Source organism: Uncinocarpus reesii, genomic scaffold (assembly GCF_000003515.1).
Source record: "Uncinocarpus reesii 1704 scaffold_3 genomic scaffold, whole genome shotgun sequence".
Lineage (NCBI taxonomy): Eukaryota > Fungi > Ascomycota > Eurotiomycetes > Onygenales > Onygenaceae > Uncinocarpus > Uncinocarpus reesii.
The window spans coordinates 3054563-3073500 of record NW_003052498.1 but is presented as its reverse complement, the minus strand read 5'-3'; the positions used below and the strand labels follow the sequence as shown (position 1 = coordinate 3073500).

The following is an 18938-nucleotide window of genomic DNA, read 5'->3' as shown; positions in this document are numbered from 1 at the left end:
GTGTCTTTGGGATATAAAGAATAACTCGCTGCTGTAACTAACTCTGCTCGCACATCAAGCGGGCAAGCATGTCTGATGGCTCCGCTTCCGGTGTGCAGTTGAAGAGTCCCTGCGGTTAGGCCCCTTCGTCTGGCTTCTCATCTTTCAACTCTTCATAACTAACCGATTGCTGTGCAACAGTTTCGCTCTCCAAACCCTCCTTCCACTTCGCTGCAGGCCTGTTCTCCGGCCTCACCTCCTCCATCCTCCTTCAACCCGCAGACCTCCTCAAGACCCGTGTCCAGCAATCGCGGCAAACAGCGGCCCTCCTGCCGACAATCCGCACCATCCTAGCCTCACCACACCCTATCCGCGGTCTATGGCGCGGAACACTACCTTCTGCGCTCAGGACCGGCTTCGGCTCCGCGCTGTACTTTACCAGCTTGAATACCTTGAGAACCGCAGTCGCCGCGAGCGGTCCCGGCTACCTCCTCCAAGGCGACAATGGCGATAGCCAAAAGCCCACAAACACAAACGCAAGGACATCATCAGCCCTGCCCAAGCTCTCGCACACGGCCAACCTCATCACCGGCGCCGTCGCCCGCGTCTCCGCCGGCTTCGTCATGATGCCCGTCACCGTCCTCAAAGTCCGCTACGAATCCGACTACTACGCCTACCGCAGCCTCTGGAGCGCCGCAACCGACATTGTCCGCCACGAGGGGTTCAGAGGCCTATTCTCCGGCTTCGGAGCCACCGCCATCCGCGACGCTCCCTACGCAGGCCTCTACGTGGTCTTCTACGAACAGTCCAAACGGAACCTCGCCACGCTCCTCGCGCCCCCCGCCTCCCCGTCCGCCGACGCACCGCGCGCTCCGACCTCGACGGCCACGATCAATTTCATCTCCGGCGCCCTGGCCGCGGGTCTGGCGACCACACTCACCAATCCGTTCGATGTGGTCAAGACGCGCGTCCAGCTCATGCCGCACAAGTACAGAAACATGATGCGCGCGACCAGGCTGATGCTCCGTGAGGACGGGGTGAGGAGCTTGTTTGGCGGGCTGGGGTTGCGCATGGGGAGGAAGGCGTTGAGCTCGGCGCTGGCGTGGACGGTGTATGAGGAGTTGATCATGTGGGCGGATAAGCGGTGGGCGGAGGAGTAGAGATATATTAGACGGGGTTAGAAAAAAAAAGACAAAAAGCGGGTGTTGTGATATGTTGGGGGCGTAGGGAGTTGGGAAAATCTCCTTTTGGCTGTAGACGGGCTGCGATTTTTCATTTTTCCCAGGGTCTTTTTCACGGATTTCAAAAATATGGAAAGTTGATGCTCTGTACGATTCATGTGTACAATAGGATATTTTGGTATAACCTTGAATGTAGAACCACTCCATCTTGCAAAGTACCATTGAATTATCTGTATCATTATCTGCGCGTGCTGTCTCGCATAGTCTAGGGAGTATAAGTAGGCCCAACGCAAAAAGAATCCATAGATGGCTACTCCATAGGTGCGATATAGATAACATCCATATCAAGAATCATCAGACATAACATCATTTATCATCATCTTCTTTTGTGAAAAGACCAACAAATAGCAAAAACGGAAATTCAAAAAGGAATGGAGATGTGTGTCGACGCCACCATCAGAGCTCGATCCCAAAATTAAAGCCACAAAAAAGCAAGCGCACTGATAAGACTGTAGAAAGGCTCAATGTGACGGAAATCAAAGGAGGGGTGGTGTCATAAAAAGGGAATCAAAAAGCGCAGGGCACATCGTATGCCTAGTGATGTTAGAACTGCGAGCATGCTTGTTCACACTTTTCCTCCTCACAGAATCATCTGATGACAGGACATTTTTTACCTTTCTTTCTGACCAAAAACAACTTGTCCTTTTTCTTATCAGGAATCTTCAGCTCAACAAACTCTGTCTCCACAGGCCCGGCGGTGATGCCCATTCGAAGCCGCCGGGTGTGCTCGAAGAGTTCTTGCTGGAAGCTCTCGTCAATCCAGCGGTGGATGAGGATGTAGTCCGCGTCATCCTATAAAGGTAGTAGGTAAATGTTAGCTTCGGTGCATTGCATTGGGGAAACGGGCACAACGGATTGAAAAGGGAGAGGGGAGGAGATGATACATACCGGATCCCATTCCCACGGCAGACTGTACATGTTAAGTGTGGTAGGCGTGATATAGCGACGATGGACCTGAGAATGCGAGACATGGGTGAGTACGGGTGTTCAGCAACACCGGTTAATTAAATAGAGCTCACCTTGACAAAGGGCTCCTCTGATTCGGTCTCTTTCTTTTGGAGTTCCTTGCTTGGCTCCTTTTCCTTGGGATGTAGAAACTCGTGTGCCTGTTCCTCCCGACATTCCATGGTCAGCGAATAGTTGTCGCAGCCGCTCCTGGAATGCCTTTTCCGCCTCCTCTTCTTCCTGCGTCGTTTCAATTCCTTTTCCCATTCCCTCTTTTTATACTCCGCTATCGCATCATCCTTCAATTTCTTTTCGGCTTGGTGCCGCTCCAGCTCTCCGGCTTCTCCTGTGGTGGACACCTTCTATTTTCTCGCGAAGCTTCCGCTCCTTCTTTTTCTTCTGTTTCCTCCTCCTCCAGGGCCTTTAATTTTGCTATCATGAATGCGTCGGTGACATGTCGCTTGTTGGCTTCGTCCTGTTTGAGCTGCCGAAGCTGCTCGTGAGCAAGTTCGTTCTCAATCTCTTCACGAGTCCAGCATGCATCTCGAGCCCCTCTCCTATCCCGACTCCGACTCCGGCTCCGGCTGCTGCTTCGATCCCGAGACCGCTGGCGATTGTCTCTGCTATAATCCCGCACCCGCTCCCAGACCTCTTGCTCCACTTCTCTCTCGCGCATCATCTTGTTCCATCGCTTTTTTCGGCGGCGAAACGAATCTTCTTCTCTCTCTAATTCATCCCAGTGCCTTTCCGCTATAAGTTCTTGAATCCGTTGTTCCTGTGCCTTGAGCTTTGCCGCGAGGTCAGCTATTTCAATATCACGCACACGGTCCCGTTCTCTATCCCGATCTCTATCCTTTTCCTTCTCCCTTTCCTTCTCCTTCTCCTTTTCCTTCTCTTTTTCCCTTTCCCTCTCCTTTTCTCTTTCCCGCTCGCGCTCGCGCTCCCGCTCTAGGAGCTCCCGCGCAAGCTTCTCCCGACGAAGTCGCCGCCGAGCACGAACAAGGTCATCATCGTCATCATTCCAATCATCGGGGTCCCGCCGACGAGACAGTGATCTCGCACGGGATTGAGCGCGACGTGGGGGCTTAACTGGTATTTTATTGCTGATGTAGTTGATGATTGGCGGTTCCGAGCGGCGATCACCAACAGAAGCTGCCCTGGAGCGGCCATCGCGGGGTTTGAGGAAGTCACGGTGGTGTCCTCGGGGGCGGTAATGAATACGAAATTCGTTCGGGTCCGCGGAGTCCATGGAATCTGACTCTGTGCTAGAGTCTGTACACCAGCGGCCACGCGGCATGATTGGCTATTTCTGTGTGCTGCAACTTCTTCGAGATTTTTGAAAAAGCCGTAAGAAAGGTGTGCAGTAGTCAAGTGGCAACGTAAACAGTCTCTGGCCCTTTTTCCCGAGATAGAAGAAAGTAAGAAAGGGGATGAAGACAAATCGGCCGACTCGTAGCTTTGATCAGTGTTGGTAGTGGGATATTAATTATGCATCAAAGGCCGCTCGACACCAGGATTAAACCAGACGGAAGTCAACGTAGGAGCCGTTTCTAATAGATCTGTGGGTGGAAATGATTTGACCAAGGTGTTCCTTCAGGTCTCTTTGACCGCTTTGGGCGTCCTGTGGCACCTGGCGAGATGTTGAGGTTGAAGGTGAGGGAGGAGAAGCGTCTCGTTTAAAATGGGACAGCGGGTGGGCAAAGGGGTCCTCACGACGAGCCGCTGCAAGGATCCTTGACATGCAAAAGTCGGGATAACGCCGCTGGTTGACTGGACGGAGCAATCCACTCCCAGGACAGAGGGAGGATAGTTAGCGGGGCTGGGACTGAGCGATAGGGCAGCGCTGTTAGCGCCGAAGGGATGCCAGGTTCTGCGACCTCTGGAAGAGAATCAAACGGGTAATTGGGCAGCTATTCCAGGAATCCGTTGTCGCCGTGGAATCAATTCGTTTGAAACGGCCGTGCAAAGGGAAGCGGTTCGTTGGTCGGGTTGGCTCTCAGAGAAGGGATCCCCCGCGTTGAATCCTGGGTGTCTCCGTCACTATTTTGGCAGCGCCGCTCACAAGTCATGAGGAAAGGCCGCTTTGTGGGTGTGAGTGGGCGTCCATCCCTGTCACGGCATTCCAGCGTGGGCTGCAAGACCGTCTCGAAGAGTGCGTTGCAATAAGTCAAGACCCGTCCAGCCTCCCAATCATATCGTTTCTCACGACTGCTGATCACAAACCCAGAAGTCATCTGAACATCGGCTTATCATGGTCATCCATCCCATCACCGTCCCTCTCCTTTCTTTGTAAGGCCTAGCTTTCGTCCACGGCGTAAAGGATGTTGTGGCGGCTATTTTTGCGGTGTCGAAAGGGTGACTGTGCCGCCGGAACGTCATCTGGGCGACTGACAACCGACGGGGGAGCATGCAGGCAGCTGCGTATCTGCCCAGGAGGTGCTCAGGCGTTGTGCCTCTGGGGCCTTTGGGTGCATCTGGACGCCCAACTGGACGGCGTTAAAGCTGGTCTGGATGAAGCGCCGTCATTGATCTTCTCCAGCCAAAAGTGTTCCTTGATAGCTTGTTCAAAGCCCAGATCTCCTTTATCTGGCATGCGTGTGTGTTGCTGCCCAAGTTGCTCCGTGACTTGTTCGAAAATCTGCTTTTCTTTTAATGGGCTGTGATGGCAGTTCTCTCGTTTCCGTCAGAAAAGCCATGTTTTGCGGAGGGAAAAAAATAAAAGAAACGAAAAAACCTGCTCCCCGCGGGATTCGAACTCACCACCTTTGGCCGTTTTGGGCGGTACTTAGGGCTTCGACAGACCTGGGCATCAAAGGCCAGCTCTGCTGCCAACGAGCAGATCTAAATGCTTGAAATGCATCGCTGAATACCGGGCGCAATTCTTGGGCAATTTGGAAATGGACAGCGGGATCTGAAAGAGGAAGAGCAAAAAAATGATTTTCGGTTGTCAACCCGCCTTCCCAACCGCCCCGAAGAAGGGTTTGCCCTGAGGTTGCATTTCCGAACGCACACACCCAGCGAAGGGGGGAGTGAGGCTTGAGGCGCTCGTTGCTGTCGGCACTTGAAGTACCAGGCAGCGAGTTCGTACCTGTCACCCCATGACCGCTCGGCCACCCAGGTGTATGAGTTAAAAGCCCTGACCTTCTGCTCCCTATGAACCTTTATTTCAAAGCAGGACAGTTTGCACCACGCCGGTCTATGTTTGCTTGCTCCATGCAGCCAGCGCCGGGATATCGAGCTTCCCCTTCGTCGATGCGAATATATGTTGATTAGCACCAGCGCCAGGACAGTGTATATGATAGCTTGGTTTTACTTGATAATAATATATCCCTGATCCCCATACATGCTAGGAACCCTGTCGAACATGTTTTATCAACCCCAAAACCATGAATAGCTTGAGGGATCTCGATACATCCATACTTGAGAGTTGATCACAGCTCTTGCCTCGAGCTCTATTACAACAACGTAGCCCCAGCCAACGCACCAAACAGTCACAGCACCGATCATGTCAAACGGCAGCTTCGTCCATCACCAGCCCATATCCAGCAACTGCCACCCATTTCTATTCTTATGACTCACCCAGAACTTCTCCCAAAGCTTCCCTTCCCGCAGCTATCCTTGATCAAATAACATGCTCATTCATTCATTAATACTACTAAAAAAGACAACTTTTTTCCATCAATCAGAACCGCGTCATGACCTTCCCCCAGTGCGAAATATCTGCTCAATCTGGTTCTGACTGTTCTTGAACGTCGTCTCCAAATAATGCAGCCTCTTCTCCAGATTCGTGATATCCGTCTTCAGCCCCTTCTGCTCGTTCGATAACCGCATGTTGACCTTCTCCATAGGTGTCGCGACGAACCTAAAACGCGCCATGCAAAACATCATTAGCGTCAAGACAGTTTTGCGAAAAGAGAGCTCCAACCAGCCGCGGGAAAACATTATGGGGAAACAGCACGCACATTTTGCCCACGCCCTCGTATACATTCGTGCCCTTGGGGACTTGACCAATCTCGTTCGACGTCAGTTCAAGCAGGCGCATATCTCGCTGCTTGGATGTGATTTGGGACTTGACGAGGCCGATCTGCTGCTGGGACGCGATGGCCTGGGCTTCGATCTCTTGGACGAGCTATTCATAGAAGGCGGGACGTAAGATATCAGCACGGGACCTGGTACAGCTTTGGGGGACTGGTTCCCGACGGTAGGGGGAGCCGCGTTTCATGTTTACCCTGTTGACGCACCTTTTGGAGAGCTTGATTGGGGATCGACATTTTGAGTTTTGATGCAGGGTAAGCGGGCGATTAAGTGATGAAGAGGATTTTACAGGATGGCTATAATTGGAGCATGAAACTGAAGGGCTTCCGTCACGTTCCGTGAAGCACTGCGCAAAGAGCTGCTCCTTGAATGTCTACTGCTGCTGGGGATGCGATGAGGTGATGTCAAGTCAAGAGGGAAGCTCAAAGGAGAATCTAATTGGTTAGAAAGAAGATTTTGGATAAATGAAAGATCCAGTTTGGCACTAGGTTTACCTAATCCTTGGCATCTGATGCAGTTGAGGTTTGTCTGGTTTGTCTAGTTTGTTTCGTTTGCTCGGGCCGACTTCCCAAAAAGAACTCGCTTTGATTCTTCGAGTTTGATATCCTTGTCCTCAGTCCCGGTATCAAAGCCGGCTGCACCCCATGGCTCTTTCAGCAGTAATCTCTGAAAGCTCGACAACAAATCCTTTGTTCCTTGATTGAATGCTGGGCCACAATATTGCCAGTTTCCCATCTGCCTCGATCTGCCGGCTTAATTGCCCAAAGAAGCCCGAACTCCCGTTGGGTACAATGAATGATTTCGCTCTGGCTGCTTTGTTCGCAGGTGCACGGTGACCCAGCATTTCGCATATGACTGTTATGTCGGTCAGTAACACTGGTGGCAAAATGATCCAATCCTGCACCGTCACGAGTCTTCAGCGCCGTGGCAAAGGAGAATTCTGCTGGTGGATTTTTTGTGAACCCGAGCCGTGGGACGTATGAAGTCTGTAGGACATGTTCCTGAACGCAGAGAATTCCCCCTCGCATTGTCTGCGTACCTGAGAGGGGTTCGTTTGCCTCTTTATTGTTTCCCTTGGGCGAATGCGGGGAACACTGAGGGAATATCCGACCAAATGGAACGAGGATGAGGAGAATGGCCTGCTGGTAAACCATGGATCTCCGGCAATGCATACCTCAAGTCCACGGCGACCCTTGACCACGTCCATGGAAATCGCAGCAGCCATCGTCCACTTCGGCCCGGTCTTCAGCGCCTGCAGGCAGGAAACATATGTGTTAGTCAGCAGTGGGCTGGTCTTGGCGGCACAGCTTTGCCTTATCGGGCTTATCGGAACCTAATCCAGGAAGCAACGGAGGGCAACGTAACCCCTTCTCTCTCTCTTTTTCTTCTCTTTCATCTTCTGCTTCTTCTTCTCCTGCTCTCTCTCTTCCTCTCTCTTCCGCCCTCTCTCCCAGTGCGCTCTTCGCCGTTATCCCTGCTCCCACACCAGCTATACTATCTTCCTGCTGGACCGGCTACGTCACAGGTCATTATTTAAGCAGTTCCCGGTCTCCGGAGCCCGACGGACCAGAACCTCTTCTCCCTCGTGATTCTTTTGACTGCCTTCATCTTTACTGTCTCTTCTTGCACTGTTCATGCAAGGATATACGACTCCATTTCCCCGATAAGCGAGAATGTTCCATATCCCTTACCCACCCTCCGGGTCAGGCTACTGGAGCCCCGTTACTTCAACTCTCAACTGGTGTGAAGAGGTAAGAACCGCCAGCGGAAGTTCGAGTCTCGTCAATAACTAGCTAACCAATGCGAATTCGCTATATAGGACTACTATGCTACCGTCTATCTCGCCGAAATTGTCAATTCTTTGACCAACGTTTTGTTCCTCTTTCTCGGGATAAAAGGAATTCTTAGCTGCCGAAGAAATGGCCACGATTTCGTCTTCCAGGTTGCCTTCTTAGGCTACTTCATCGTGGGCCTAGGGAGCTTACTCTTCCACTCCACGCTAAAATGTATGCGCTACTTTCGCGACCTGTTTTGTTCCGATCGATCCGGCTAATTCTGACTTTCAACTAGATCCAATGCAACTCGTCGATGAACTCTCCATGATCTATACCACCTGCCTGATGTGCTATGCTACCTTTTCCTTTTCCAAATCTACGAGGAATCGCACCATCCTTGGCTTGAGTCTCTTGGGCTTGTCCGTATTTATCACCGCATATTATCACTACCTGCAGGACCCGCGGTTCCATCAAAATGCCTATGCGATCTTGACAGTCGTTGTGGTTCTGCGGAGTATGTGGCTAATGGAGGTTACTCTTCGATCGAAATGGCGCAAGGCCCAAGCCCTTAACGCCTCTTCTCAAGTCAATGGGCCAAGCCCAGGTTCTTCGCGAGATGTTCAATTGTCTCAGAACACTCGCGATTTGAAAATTCTCAATACTATGTGGCTCATGGTCATTTGTGGATTATCTTCGTTCCTCGGTGGCTTCGCTATCTGGAACCTCGACAACCACTATTGTTCCACGATCCGAGGCTGGCGCCATACTATTGGCCTCCCATGGGGCGTGCTTCTTGAAGGTCACGGATGGTGGTACGTACCGTTTCTCGCTCTCGACCCATACCTAGACTAATATGATTTATGCAGGCATCTATTGACTGGAATTGGCGCATATATATACATAACTTGGGGTACATGGCTCCGCCATTGCCTCAATGGCCGTCAGGACGAATACGAGCTCTACTGGCCACACTTTTACACTTTTCCTGAGGTCGTTCATGTCGAAAAGGAAATACCGAAGCCGGTTCATTTAGACGGAACATCCGCGATCAAAAGGCTTTAGGAGATCACTTTTTCTTCCCATTTTGCTAAGGGTGTCAAGGTGCGAGGTTGAGTCCCTGGTTTTTCTTGCTGGTTTGGTTAGAAAGCAATTTTATTTTGTTTTGGATTTAATCGTGAGTACCCTACTCCGTTTGTATATAGACTTTGTGATTTTGGGCTTGGAGTCGCACAATCTACACCTGATTCGTTGCGTTGAAAGATGTTGTTTTCTTATCTGGTTCGGTAACAATGGGAAGGAATGCATACGTCCGGGGGACAGGAGGAAAAGGCGACAGGTTCAATATTTATATCGTGCGGGCGGAGTCTTACATTGCTGCGGTTGATATGCTGAATAGATTGTCGAAGATATGCAGGTCATAGTGAATTTCTCATCCAAGCAAGAGAGATCTTGCCACAAAAGCCGCGAGAAGTTGGAGATTTCATTCCTTATACCCGAAAAGCTCATTATACGCCGCAAACGCAAAAGGATCTCATGCTTGTCTTTCAGTTCGGCTACGAATGAGGACTGCGAACGATCAATGATAATAGCTAGGTTAGAGAAAATAGATGAAAATGCACCTGACGTTTTTTACAATGCAATTCTTACGCTTGTCAGCTACTGTACATGCAGCGGAGTACTGGAAAAAAAACGGCTAAAAATACCAATATCGCTATCTACGCTATTTCTGTAGATTGGTCTATACGAGTACATCTCCAACACATATATCTATACTCCCTCACTATAACTTTGTCTCCTTCGCACTTCTATTCCCGTTCCTCCTCACCGGCGGCGGCCCAATCCTCTTCTTCCACTCCGCATCAATACTCATCTTCTCCACTTTACTCTTCCCATCCCAGAACCTCTTAAACTCCTCCTCCTCCTCCCTCCACCTTTGCAACTCCCTGCCCACCCACACCGCACTCAACTCCGCCGCCTCACCCACCGCCTCCATCGGAATCAAATGGCCTACATCCTTGAGCGTGCGCGCATCCACCCTCCCTTCCTTCACCCCGCCGCTACCCCCGGCCCCAGAGCCCGTGATTTCCAGCTTATCCCGGCAGAATTCCGGGTTGCTCATGTCCGACTTGTCGCCGAAGATGTAAAAGGCGCTGGGCCGCAGATGGCGCAGGGAGGCGAACATGCGCGGGGGCTCGGGGCGGTAGAAGGAGAAGCCGTCGGGCGTGCCGAGTTCGATGTCTGGATGGCTGGAGTGGGTGAGGGGTGCGCTGGGGTCGTCGGCGCGGTACTTGGGGCGCGAGAAGGTGAATACTTCTTGGTGGAGGGTGGTGGTGAGGGTGACGGGGCGGTGGCCGGGGGGTAGGGATTCGGATTGGGGGTCGAGAGGGTGTAGGGCGGTGGGGAGCTCGCGGAGGCCGTGGGTGATCCAGCGGTCGAAGACGCGGGGGTCCCAGGATTGGTAGAATTTGCTTTTGCGGAGGGTTTGGGCGGCGGCGGCGCGGGAGGGCCAGATGTCGCGGCGGTAGGTGGAGGCTAGGGTGGTGGTGGGGATGTGGTTCTTTTTGGTGTGGAAGGTGTGGTTGGTGGTGTAGGATTTGAGATTGTGGATTGCTGGGTCCATGAGGATGACGGTGGTGAAGAGTCGGGGGTGCATGGTTGATAGGGCGACTCTGGAGAGAGCAATGTTAGATAGTGCTTCTGCATTTATGGCCATGGTTTGGCTGGGGTTGACGAACAGGTGGCCACCGCCCATGCTATGGCCGATACCAATGATCGGGCGCGGCATCTCCTCCCTTTTGAGGTTGATCAAGTGCAGAAGATCGCGAGGATGGTCAAACCACGAAGCTGCTCCGCGCATTAGTATGGGGGAGTCCGGAATGACTATAGAGACAGTGCCATACGGTCGTTTCCTAGGGCATGCTCATTCATCACGCTGCTGTTCCCTTGATGTGCAACATCTGCGATCCAGATGGCCCTGATTCGGAATCCATTCTTCTTTGAGCCAGCCAGCAGGTCCTCCCAGAAGGGCTCGTACAGCTCCTATTCCGCACCGTCAGACTCATACCCGCTGTGCAGCTGCGAAAGACTCTCTCTCACCTTCGGGAACCCGTTCGCATGCGCCCCGATAATGGTCACATCCCCAGGCTGTGGATCGGGGTTGTCCAGCGGGATATACTGCTTGACCGACAGATGCAACGTCTCCTCCTGGCTCGTGCTCGTGGCTCGGGGGTATTCACGGATGTGCTGGCACGGAACAACGTGCTCGACAACGCGGAAGGGGAACGTCGTGGAAGCCATTGCTGCTTTGGTCTTGCCTGTATGTCCCTGGTGTCTGGGATCCTTGACGACGCAGCCAGCTTCCCTGTGTTTGATACTATCCCCCTCGCGCCGGACAATCAACACACGGGTTTTGCTGGAAGAGCCGAGGCACAAGCCGAAAGCCGGCCCATCTTGGCATTTTGCTTGGCATATGAGTCAGCCACTTACCTCATTAGTCACATGACTAGGCGTTTCCTCCAGACGCGTTCGACAGTCGCGTCGCTGCAATTCATACAAATCTCCACGTCAACAAGCGCCATCAATCAAACAAAGGCTGCACAACGGGTTTTGCGCGCTGTTTGATGCGTGGTGATGATCTATCGCTCTTTCTAGACTTTTATCTGTAAATTCTTGGTCCATCTCGTTCGTTGTCCTTCAGTAACAGCCATGGCCGACGAGCCGTCGCATATTGAGGGAGGGCTCTTCTCCCAGTCCAGGATATGCATCGTTCGCTCCCACCATCTTGACAAGAAACTCGCCTCGGAGGTATATAATCCACTTCTTGGTGAGCAGCCTTCCTCTAATGACGGTCTAGGTTTTGTCTGCTGTCGAGGAAAATGGAGGCGAGGCGGTTATCCATATGTCACCCACACCGCTCCCCCCAATCAACGAATTCACGCATATTGTTTCCACAACGATTGATTTCCCCGGCCACGATGCGGCATGCGACGCGCTTATCCCCGTCGTCAAACCGCAATGGATTCACGCATCGATCGCGAAGAACAAGCTTGCAAATCCCCGCCAGTATAACCCCGACCCGAGGCTCTTCTTGAACGACGTGGTCGTGTGCTGCCTAGATATACCCGAAGGAGACAAAGATGCGATCGTTGGAGGAGTGCTGGCTATGGGCGGACTCTATACTCCGCGGATTACGAGCAGTACGACGCATTTAGTTTGTCTGTCCATGGACGCGGAGAGATGCCGAGCCACAACTGCGAAGCTGACCCGTTTAAAGATCGTGCTTCCTCATTGGTAAGGGTCTTATCTTTACCTCAGATTTAGGCATGGCTGACCGCTTAGGTTTGACGATTGTCTAAAATTGGGCAAGCGGATAGATGAGGAGCCGTATACGCTTCCCAACCCCGAGATCCTTAGCGCTCAGTACGATGCACCTCTACGAGTGGTGGAAAGCAAAGATATCGTCGGCGCTTCGACCTCGGAACCGAAAAAGTTGCCTTTGCTGGATGATGCGCGGGAGGATTTGAATGTATTCGATGGCAAAAGAGTGATGATATCGAGCGACCTGAACATTGGAGAACGCGTGTTACAATGTCTGGAAACCCTAGTGATCAAGGGTGGCGGTAGCATTGTTTATGATGTCGATAGCACAGATATCTATGTCTGTCGTTATCGTGAGGGCCAAGATTACCAGGCTGCCTCGAGAGCTGGAAAGGAGGTTGGCAATCTATCGTGGCTTTACCATCTTATCACTCGCAACACTTGGATATCTCCGCTCCGTCGACTCCTTCATTATCCAATTTGCCGAGACGGTATTCCGGGATTTAAAGGCTTCAAGATCAGCTTGTCCAACTATGCGGGCGAAGCCCGCATATACCTTGAAAACCTCATCATTGCCTCCGGCGCCGAATGCACCAAAACACTAAAACAAGAAAATACGCATCTCATCACAGCACATGGCAATAGCGAAAAGTGTACCGCCGCTCGAGAATGGAACCTACATGTCGTGAATCATCTCTGGCTCGAGGATAGTTATGCGCAGTGGCGGATGAAAACGGTATCTGAGCCTCGATATACGCACTTCCCCAAGAGAACCAACCTAGGCGAGATCGTTGGCCAGACAAAAATCGACAAATTCGCTATCGAGGAGCACTTTTTTCCCGGCGAGGACGATGGTGCAGCCGCGAGCGAAACTATCTCACCGGGCGCTATGCAGCAGAAGGATGATAACACCCGTAGCGACAAGCCTGAAAAGGGAGAGGAACCAAAGAAGACAAAGGTTGCACAACGAATAGAGATACCCAGATCTTCTACCCCCCGAAGAATCAAGGAGCCAAAGACTACGGCCAAGAGAGATCGACTCTCGCTTCAAACTCCTCACGTATCTCGATTCATGACTGACGAAAAAGAGAACAACACCCCATCCACGACCGGAAGTAGAAAGTCCAAGGATGTTGCAGCTGCACGGCTGATGGAGATCGCACCTGACATCAATCTTTATGAGCGAGAGAAACGGCGAACTGGAGGTGTTGTCTACGGAGGTAGGAGGAAGAGCGCTGATGAGGCGGACGTGTCGAGAAAGCGATCCATTGAACCGGATGAGATTTCAGACACGGAGAGCAAGAAGCAGAAGAGAGTGAGGGCGCCAGTGTCTATGCATCTACTTGTTACGGGTTACGCGCCATGGGTGGGGAACTGGAAAAAAGAAGATAGCGACAGGGTATGCCATTCCTTTTTATCTCTTTGAATTATGGGTAGCTAACATGTACGACAGCGTCACCTTCGTGACCTGGGCATCATGGTTGTCGCCGATGCTTCTAGGTGTACACATGTCGCGGCCCCGTCAATCCTGAAAACCCCCAAGTTTGTCAACGCGCTTGCGTTTGGGCGAAAAGTCATCAGTTGCGATTTCATAACGGACTGCATCGCGAAAGATAAGCTGCTCGATCCGGACAAATACAAGTTGCGCGACAAGGAGTCCGAAAAGAAATACGGGTTTACCCTCGAGCAGGCACTGCAGCGAGCCGAGAAGAACAAGAACAAGCTCCTCCAGGGCCGAACAATATTCTGCGTCGAAACAATCCACGGAGGCTTCGATGCTTTCAAATCCATCATCGAGAATAACGGAGGACAGTGCGCGATGTACCGGGGCCGACCTATCACGATTCCCGGGCGGCGAGGCACCGATACTGATGAGCCGCACAAGGACGAGGTGTACCTGATTAGTGGCGATGACAAGGGTCATATGAAGGTCTGGCCGAAATTCCGTACAATGGTTCAGGATCGGAAGAAGATACCAAAGATCGTCCGTTCAGAGTGGCTATTGCAAATCGTGATGTCGCAGGAGTGGCGGTGGAAGGACGAGTTTGAGTTGAAGGAGGAAGATATAGTGCCGGCCGACGAGTGATTGGTGGATTGATCAATTCATAACAAACTACATTTAGCAGCTTGGAGGGTATCGGAGTGTTGGACACTGATGCCAGTCGGCTCGTCGTCTTGTTACTGGTTATCATCTGGCAGGCATGTAGGTATAGCTCTCAGAGTCTCGCCTCATAGTTAGCGATTCGGAATTTTCGATAGCATTTCTTCAGTGCATTTCCCAGGACAACCCATAGGTATTTAGAAGAATTTGACGCCTTGCTGGTCTTCGCTTCCAAACACCTGTGCCTTTCCACGCTTTACCAAAGTGTGCAGCGACTTCTGCAGCACATCCGGATCCATGCCGTGGAACTCTTGCGATATCGTCGCCTCGCCCTCAATCAGCTCGTAAAGCGTAAGAACCGTATTCTTCTGCGCCGTCTCCTCAACCTGCACAAACTATCAGCTCAACGCCCGCCACCAGACACCCAAGAGAGGAAGACAAAAGACATACCCAATCCGCAATCACACCCGCCCACTCCTCCGGCCTCCTCCACCAAATCCACGCCGCACTCTTCCCACCCGCCTCCCCGCCCACCCACTCGGCCCTCCGGCCGCCCTCGGCGCTACACATCCAGTCCAGCACCTTCCTAGCGTCCGCCAGACTCAGCCGTCGCCGGATAGTCCTATTGTGAAACAGCGCGGAGTCGAGGGCGTCGACGAGCGAGAGGCGGTAGAGGCGGTGGTGGCGGCAGTAGGACTGGATCAGGGCGGACCATTTTTGGAGCTGGGAGAGCAGGGTTTGGGTGTTGGGCTGGAGGGTGAAGAAGGGCGGGAAGGAGTGCGGGGCGGGGAAGGCGAAGGTGTCGGCGGCGGAGGGGGGTTGCTGGGGAGTCGGGGCCGGGGCGGCGAGGAGGGACGGGGTGGTGGCCATTGGGAGGACTGGCTGGGAGGAGTGTTGCTGGAGGTCGCGATGGTCGAGGTGTGAGTGATCAGCTTGTGGAAGACGGAGTACAGAAGTCTGAGCTACTAAGTTAACGGGTGTCTTGCGGGATGACATCATCAGGATGGCAGGTAGAAATTGCACACTACGCCGAGTGCAATGGAGAATTAAATGAATGCTACGGAGTACAGCCACTATATTTTGAACCTAGCATCCATTGGACAAAAGCACACAGGCAGCCTCATCAATGAGGGAGCGAGACATTATCAAAGGCAGGAAAGGGGACTAAAATTTTAGATGGTACCGAGCGGGCATGTCTATCACCAAGTCACATCTTGAACCATCTGTGAACTTGTGCCTCCGCAACAGAAAGACAATCTCGAGGATCCCAGGTCTGCAAGAGGTATCATCTCTTCCTCTGAGAAGACGATAGTTTATTCCATTCCCATAGTTCCATGTGAATATCGAATAAAGCCGTCAAAGGAACGAGCTTCATCCCGCCATGCTTGTTGTTCTGCGACTCTGCGAGCATTAGTAGACACCGTGAGTCCATCTCGTCCCCAAATAATTCTTGCAATTCTCCCACCTTGTCCACCATGGCTCTGGGAGCCTTCCAACAGGGGACGATTTGAAAGAGATAGTCATCCGGATCCTCGTCACATGTTCCAAACATCTTTCTCCGGTACGTATCTGCATGAGTGTATAACAAGAGCCCAGAGATCGCAGCCGTTGCCGACTGATTGTCTAAGGCAATAAAATAGACAAAGCAGAAATGCGTTCCACTGAGCTCATCGATCTGAAAGTAATTCGGAGGGAGGCAAACATATTTCCCGCCGACTTTTTGATCTCAACCCAGTTGCCTCAACTCGATTGGAAGCATTTTGTTGTTGCAATTTTCAGTTGATGCATCTGTAGCAAGATTTTCAAAACAACATAACTTGGAGTCATAGATAGCAAGTCTCAGAGATAGCAGCCATTGATTCCAATACAGTCACCAAGGTAAACAGGGTGATGCCCTCTGGGGACATAGTCGTAAACGTGGTCCACTCGCTCATTGCCGGCCACGTATAGGCGATCATGCATGTCAGGATCGTGCTCCATTTTCTGAAGCTGGGTATCTGCTCGAAGCAACTCCCGATTTGCTTTGTTATAGAAGTGGCTTCTCTTCTCTGGTGGCCTGTCGTTATATGCGGCGCCCAGGGTTCGACTTGACCGGGAGGGCATTTTGAAAGCGTGGTAGCGAGTTTTCTTATTAAGTCCAATACTAACTAACTAGCGATTCTAGGAGCGTTGTTGCCAGTGACGGGGCAAGAAGCATGAACACAGAGAATTGAAAGAGTAAAGCGAGGAGAATAACGACGGAGTTTGTGGGATTGATGGACGGTAGTTGAATTTATAGGCGAGAGTTTCTCCAATCTGTGGAACTCAGGATAAAATGCTTGCTCCATCCCACTCGTTGTATTCTCATGATATTTATCATACACCAGCATAATCCTTTTCCGGCTCTAGAAACAACAAGACCACTAGTTATATCTTCCCTCCAGGGAATTGGAATTCTCGTTACCCTCTCTTTTCCACGCCCTCGCCCGCAATGACAACCCCGCCACCAAAACGCCAAAAGCGCAATGAATACCGCAATGAAAGAAACGCTCAAGAGACTGGGCCAATTCAAATGCCCAAGAAACGGCTATTCCGCCAACGAGCCCATGCGAATCCCTTTTCAGATCACCAGTTGAGCTAGTGAGTGGCGTTGTTTGTGCGTCCGCGCGCGGCGGAAAAAAATCAACTTACACGGTTGAACAATACTAAATGACGATGGTGAAATGATAGCCCGATCAGCCCGGATCATATGGATTGGTCCGTCCATTTCCCAGCCTACGTGGACCCAGACCCGAGTAAGACGAATGCAGCCGGTGCGCGGAAGCTATTGAAAGACGTGAAGGTTGCCGATATAGGATGCGGGTTTGGAGGATTGCTGGTCGCTCTGGCGCCGGTGATGCCTGATACTCTGATGGTCGGTATGTGGGTGCACATTCTTCTTCGCCCTTTGGTCGGGATTACGGGTGCTAAGCCAGCTCTGTAGGAATGGAAATCCGCATACAGGTCCTCGAATACGTCACGGCGCGAATCCAGGCTCTCCGGTCGCAACAACCGCCTCCTGAAGCGCCGCCGGAGTCAACTCCTTCAGACGAAAGTCTACAGACGCAAACGCAATCGCAAGCGCCAGCGCCAGCGACCCCATCTCCCTCCTCGACCGCCGTGTCTCGTGCGTCATATCAGAATATATCAGCCATCCGCACAAACACGATGAAATTCCTCCCCAACTTCTTCTCGCGCCACCAACTCTCCTCGATATTCATCTGCTTTCCCGACCCACATTTCAAGGCGCGAAAGCACAAGGCGCGAATCGTCTCGACAACGCTGAATGCGGAATATGCATATGTGCTCAGGCCGGGAGGCAAACTATACACGATAACTGACGTGGAAGATCTGCATCTCTGGATGGTCAGCCATTTTGAAGGGTCTGCGGATGACGCAGCGGGGAACGGGATTAGTGAGCTGTGGGAGCGAGTCGGTGATGAAGAGTTGGAGCAGGATGTGTGCGTTAAGATTATGAGAGAAGAGACGGAGGAGGGGAAGAAAGTTACTAGGAACGGAGGGAAGAAGTTTGTGGCCGTATGGCGGCGAAAGGAGGATCCGGAATGGATCCCATGAGCCCTCTTGCATGCCGGGCAAGCGGCTCTTTTTCCATATATGCCTACACTTCTGCAAGTCATATGCGGCTATAAGATCTCGCATTATGTGGCCATTCTTGACCACAAAATGCATTGATTCTGGAAGGGAAGCCCGCAAGTTTCGGTTTTTCCCTTGTAATTGGGGAAGACCACGAGGAGCGGAAGCTAGAGAAGATATAAAAGTACCGATACATATACCCTTACTAGGCCCTTAGAGCTGGACCATCATTTCCAGCCTTTCCAAAGGCTTCCTCACCAGAAGCCGGTTAATCGATAGTTGAGCCACCTCTCCATTACAGCGGTGCTATAACTAATGGAGAAGAGTAATATGAACCTTGAACATTTGGATATACCAACTAGAAGACCTAAACACCTCTTATGCGAAACAACTATTCTTATATGATTTCGCTTCGACCCGCCACCTCTTTTTACACCTGCTAAATGCCATACAAACGGAATTCAAGCCTTCAGTCTTCTCGCCTCACACTTCTCGCACGCCGCTAGCTCCACCGGGCCTCCGATCTGTCTCCCCCTAGCAGTGACTCTAGGCTTCCCCTGTCTGAGGAAAAACCGTCCTTCGGGTCCAAACCCGTCGCCACACTCACAGCAGACAAAACATTTCTCATGCCACTGGCCACCAAGAGCGGTCACAACCACATCCTCCAGCACCGGCCTCTTGCAGCCCCTGCAACTACCTGCGGTGCGCCGAGAATGGCACCGCACACACCATGCGTATCCCTCCTTTTCAATAAAGGGCGTCTTCGGAGTGAACGGGTCGCCGCACTCGGCGCAGAAAAAATGGCCCACATGCCATTCGGCGCCGCACGCGATGATGACTTCTCCTTCGATTGGTGTCTTGCAGCTCTTGCAGCGTGGGGAGAACAGCTCATGGAAGTCGAGGTGGCAGTAGAAACGTGGGTGGTTGGATTCT

General features: G+C 51.9%; 10 protein-coding genes across 10 annotated transcripts in view; 4 read left to right on the top strand and 6 right to left on the bottom strand.

Moving 5' to 3' along the window:
• Window positions 1–68: 68 nt before the first annotated feature.
• UREG_05815 (uncharacterized protein) lies at window positions 69–1139 on the top strand (the record flags this gene model as incomplete). The annotated part of the gene is made up of 2 exons (XM_002585080.1): window positions 69–90; window positions 181–1139. 2 exons carry the CDS (start codon window positions 69–71, stop codon window positions 1137–1139), a joined length of 981 nt encoding a protein of 326 aa, XP_002585126.1.
• Window positions 1140–1808: 669 nt separating this feature from the next.
• UREG_05814 (uncharacterized protein) lies at window positions 1809–3462 on the bottom strand (the record flags this gene model as incomplete). The annotated part of the gene is made up of 5 exons (XM_002585079.1): window positions 1809–2012; window positions 2109–2174; window positions 2240–2405; window positions 2525–2952; window positions 2989–3462. 5 exons carry the CDS (start codon window positions 3460–3462, stop codon window positions 1809–1811), a joined length of 1338 nt encoding a protein of 445 aa, XP_002585125.1.
• Window positions 3463–4921: 1459 nt separating this feature from the next.
• UREG_05813 (uncharacterized protein) lies at window positions 4922–6436 on the bottom strand (the record flags this gene model as incomplete). The annotated part of the gene is made up of 7 exons (XM_002585078.1): window positions 4922–5076; window positions 5180–5324; window positions 5586–5617; window positions 5745–5782; window positions 5866–6027; window positions 6128–6294; window positions 6407–6436. 7 exons carry the CDS (start codon window positions 6434–6436, stop codon window positions 4922–4924), a joined length of 729 nt encoding a protein of 242 aa, XP_002585124.1.
• Window positions 6437–6825: 389 nt separating this feature from the next.
• On the bottom strand, window positions 6826–7354 carry UREG_05812 (uncharacterized protein; the record flags this gene model as incomplete). The annotated part of the gene is made up of 2 exons (XM_002585077.1): window positions 6826–7055; window positions 7240–7354. The coding sequence occupies 2 exons, from the start codon at window positions 7352–7354 to the stop codon at window positions 6826–6828; spliced, it is 345 nt and encodes a 114-aa protein (XP_002585123.1).
• Window positions 7355–7873: 519 nt separating this feature from the next.
• Window positions 7874–9037, top strand: UREG_05811 (uncharacterized protein; the record flags this gene model as incomplete). The annotated part of the gene is made up of 4 exons (XM_002585076.1): window positions 7874–7951; window positions 8020–8206; window positions 8271–8787; window positions 8842–9037. The coding sequence occupies 4 exons, from the start codon at window positions 7874–7876 to the stop codon at window positions 9035–9037; spliced, it is 978 nt and encodes a 325-aa protein (XP_002585122.1).
• Window positions 9038–9755: 718 nt separating this feature from the next.
• UREG_05810 (uncharacterized protein) lies at window positions 9756–11272 on the bottom strand (the record flags this gene model as incomplete). Its single annotated transcript, XM_002585075.1, has 3 exons — window positions 9756–10819; window positions 10876–11014; window positions 11072–11272. The coding sequence occupies 3 exons, from the start codon at window positions 11270–11272 to the stop codon at window positions 9756–9758; spliced, it is 1404 nt and encodes a 467-aa protein (XP_002585121.1).
• A 408-nt stretch (window positions 11273–11680) lies between these two features.
• UREG_05809 (uncharacterized protein) lies at window positions 11681–14378 on the top strand (the record flags this gene model as incomplete). Its single annotated transcript, XM_002585074.1, has 4 exons — window positions 11681–11779; window positions 11829–12265; window positions 12314–13691; window positions 13746–14378. The coding sequence occupies 4 exons, from the start codon at window positions 11681–11683 to the stop codon at window positions 14376–14378; spliced, it is 2547 nt and encodes an 848-aa protein (XP_002585120.1).
• Window positions 14379–14590: 212 nt separating this feature from the next.
• Window positions 14591–16496, bottom strand: UREG_05808 (uncharacterized protein; the record flags this gene model as incomplete). Its single annotated transcript, XM_002585073.1, has 4 exons — window positions 14591–14779; window positions 14844–15417; window positions 15815–16016; window positions 16262–16496. The coding sequence occupies 4 exons, from the start codon at window positions 16494–16496 to the stop codon at window positions 14591–14593; spliced, it is 1200 nt and encodes a 399-aa protein (XP_002585119.1).
• Window positions 16497–16863: 367 nt separating this feature from the next.
• Window positions 16864–17987, top strand: UREG_05807 (uncharacterized protein; the record flags this gene model as incomplete). Its single annotated transcript, XM_002585072.1, has 3 exons — window positions 16864–17012; window positions 17103–17290; window positions 17356–17987. 3 exons carry the CDS (start codon window positions 16864–16866, stop codon window positions 17985–17987), a joined length of 969 nt encoding a protein of 322 aa, XP_002585118.1.
• A 479-nt stretch (window positions 17988–18466) lies between these two features.
• Window positions 18467–18938, bottom strand: part of UREG_05806 (uncharacterized protein) — a gene marked incomplete at both ends in the record, with an annotated part of 3595 nt that continues 3123 nt past the window's right edge. Inside the window, one exon of the mRNA XM_002585071.1 lies at window positions 18467–18871. Coding sequence (XP_002585117.1) covers window positions 18467–18871 — 405 coding nt within the window. The remainder of the gene's footprint in view (window positions 18872–18938) is intronic.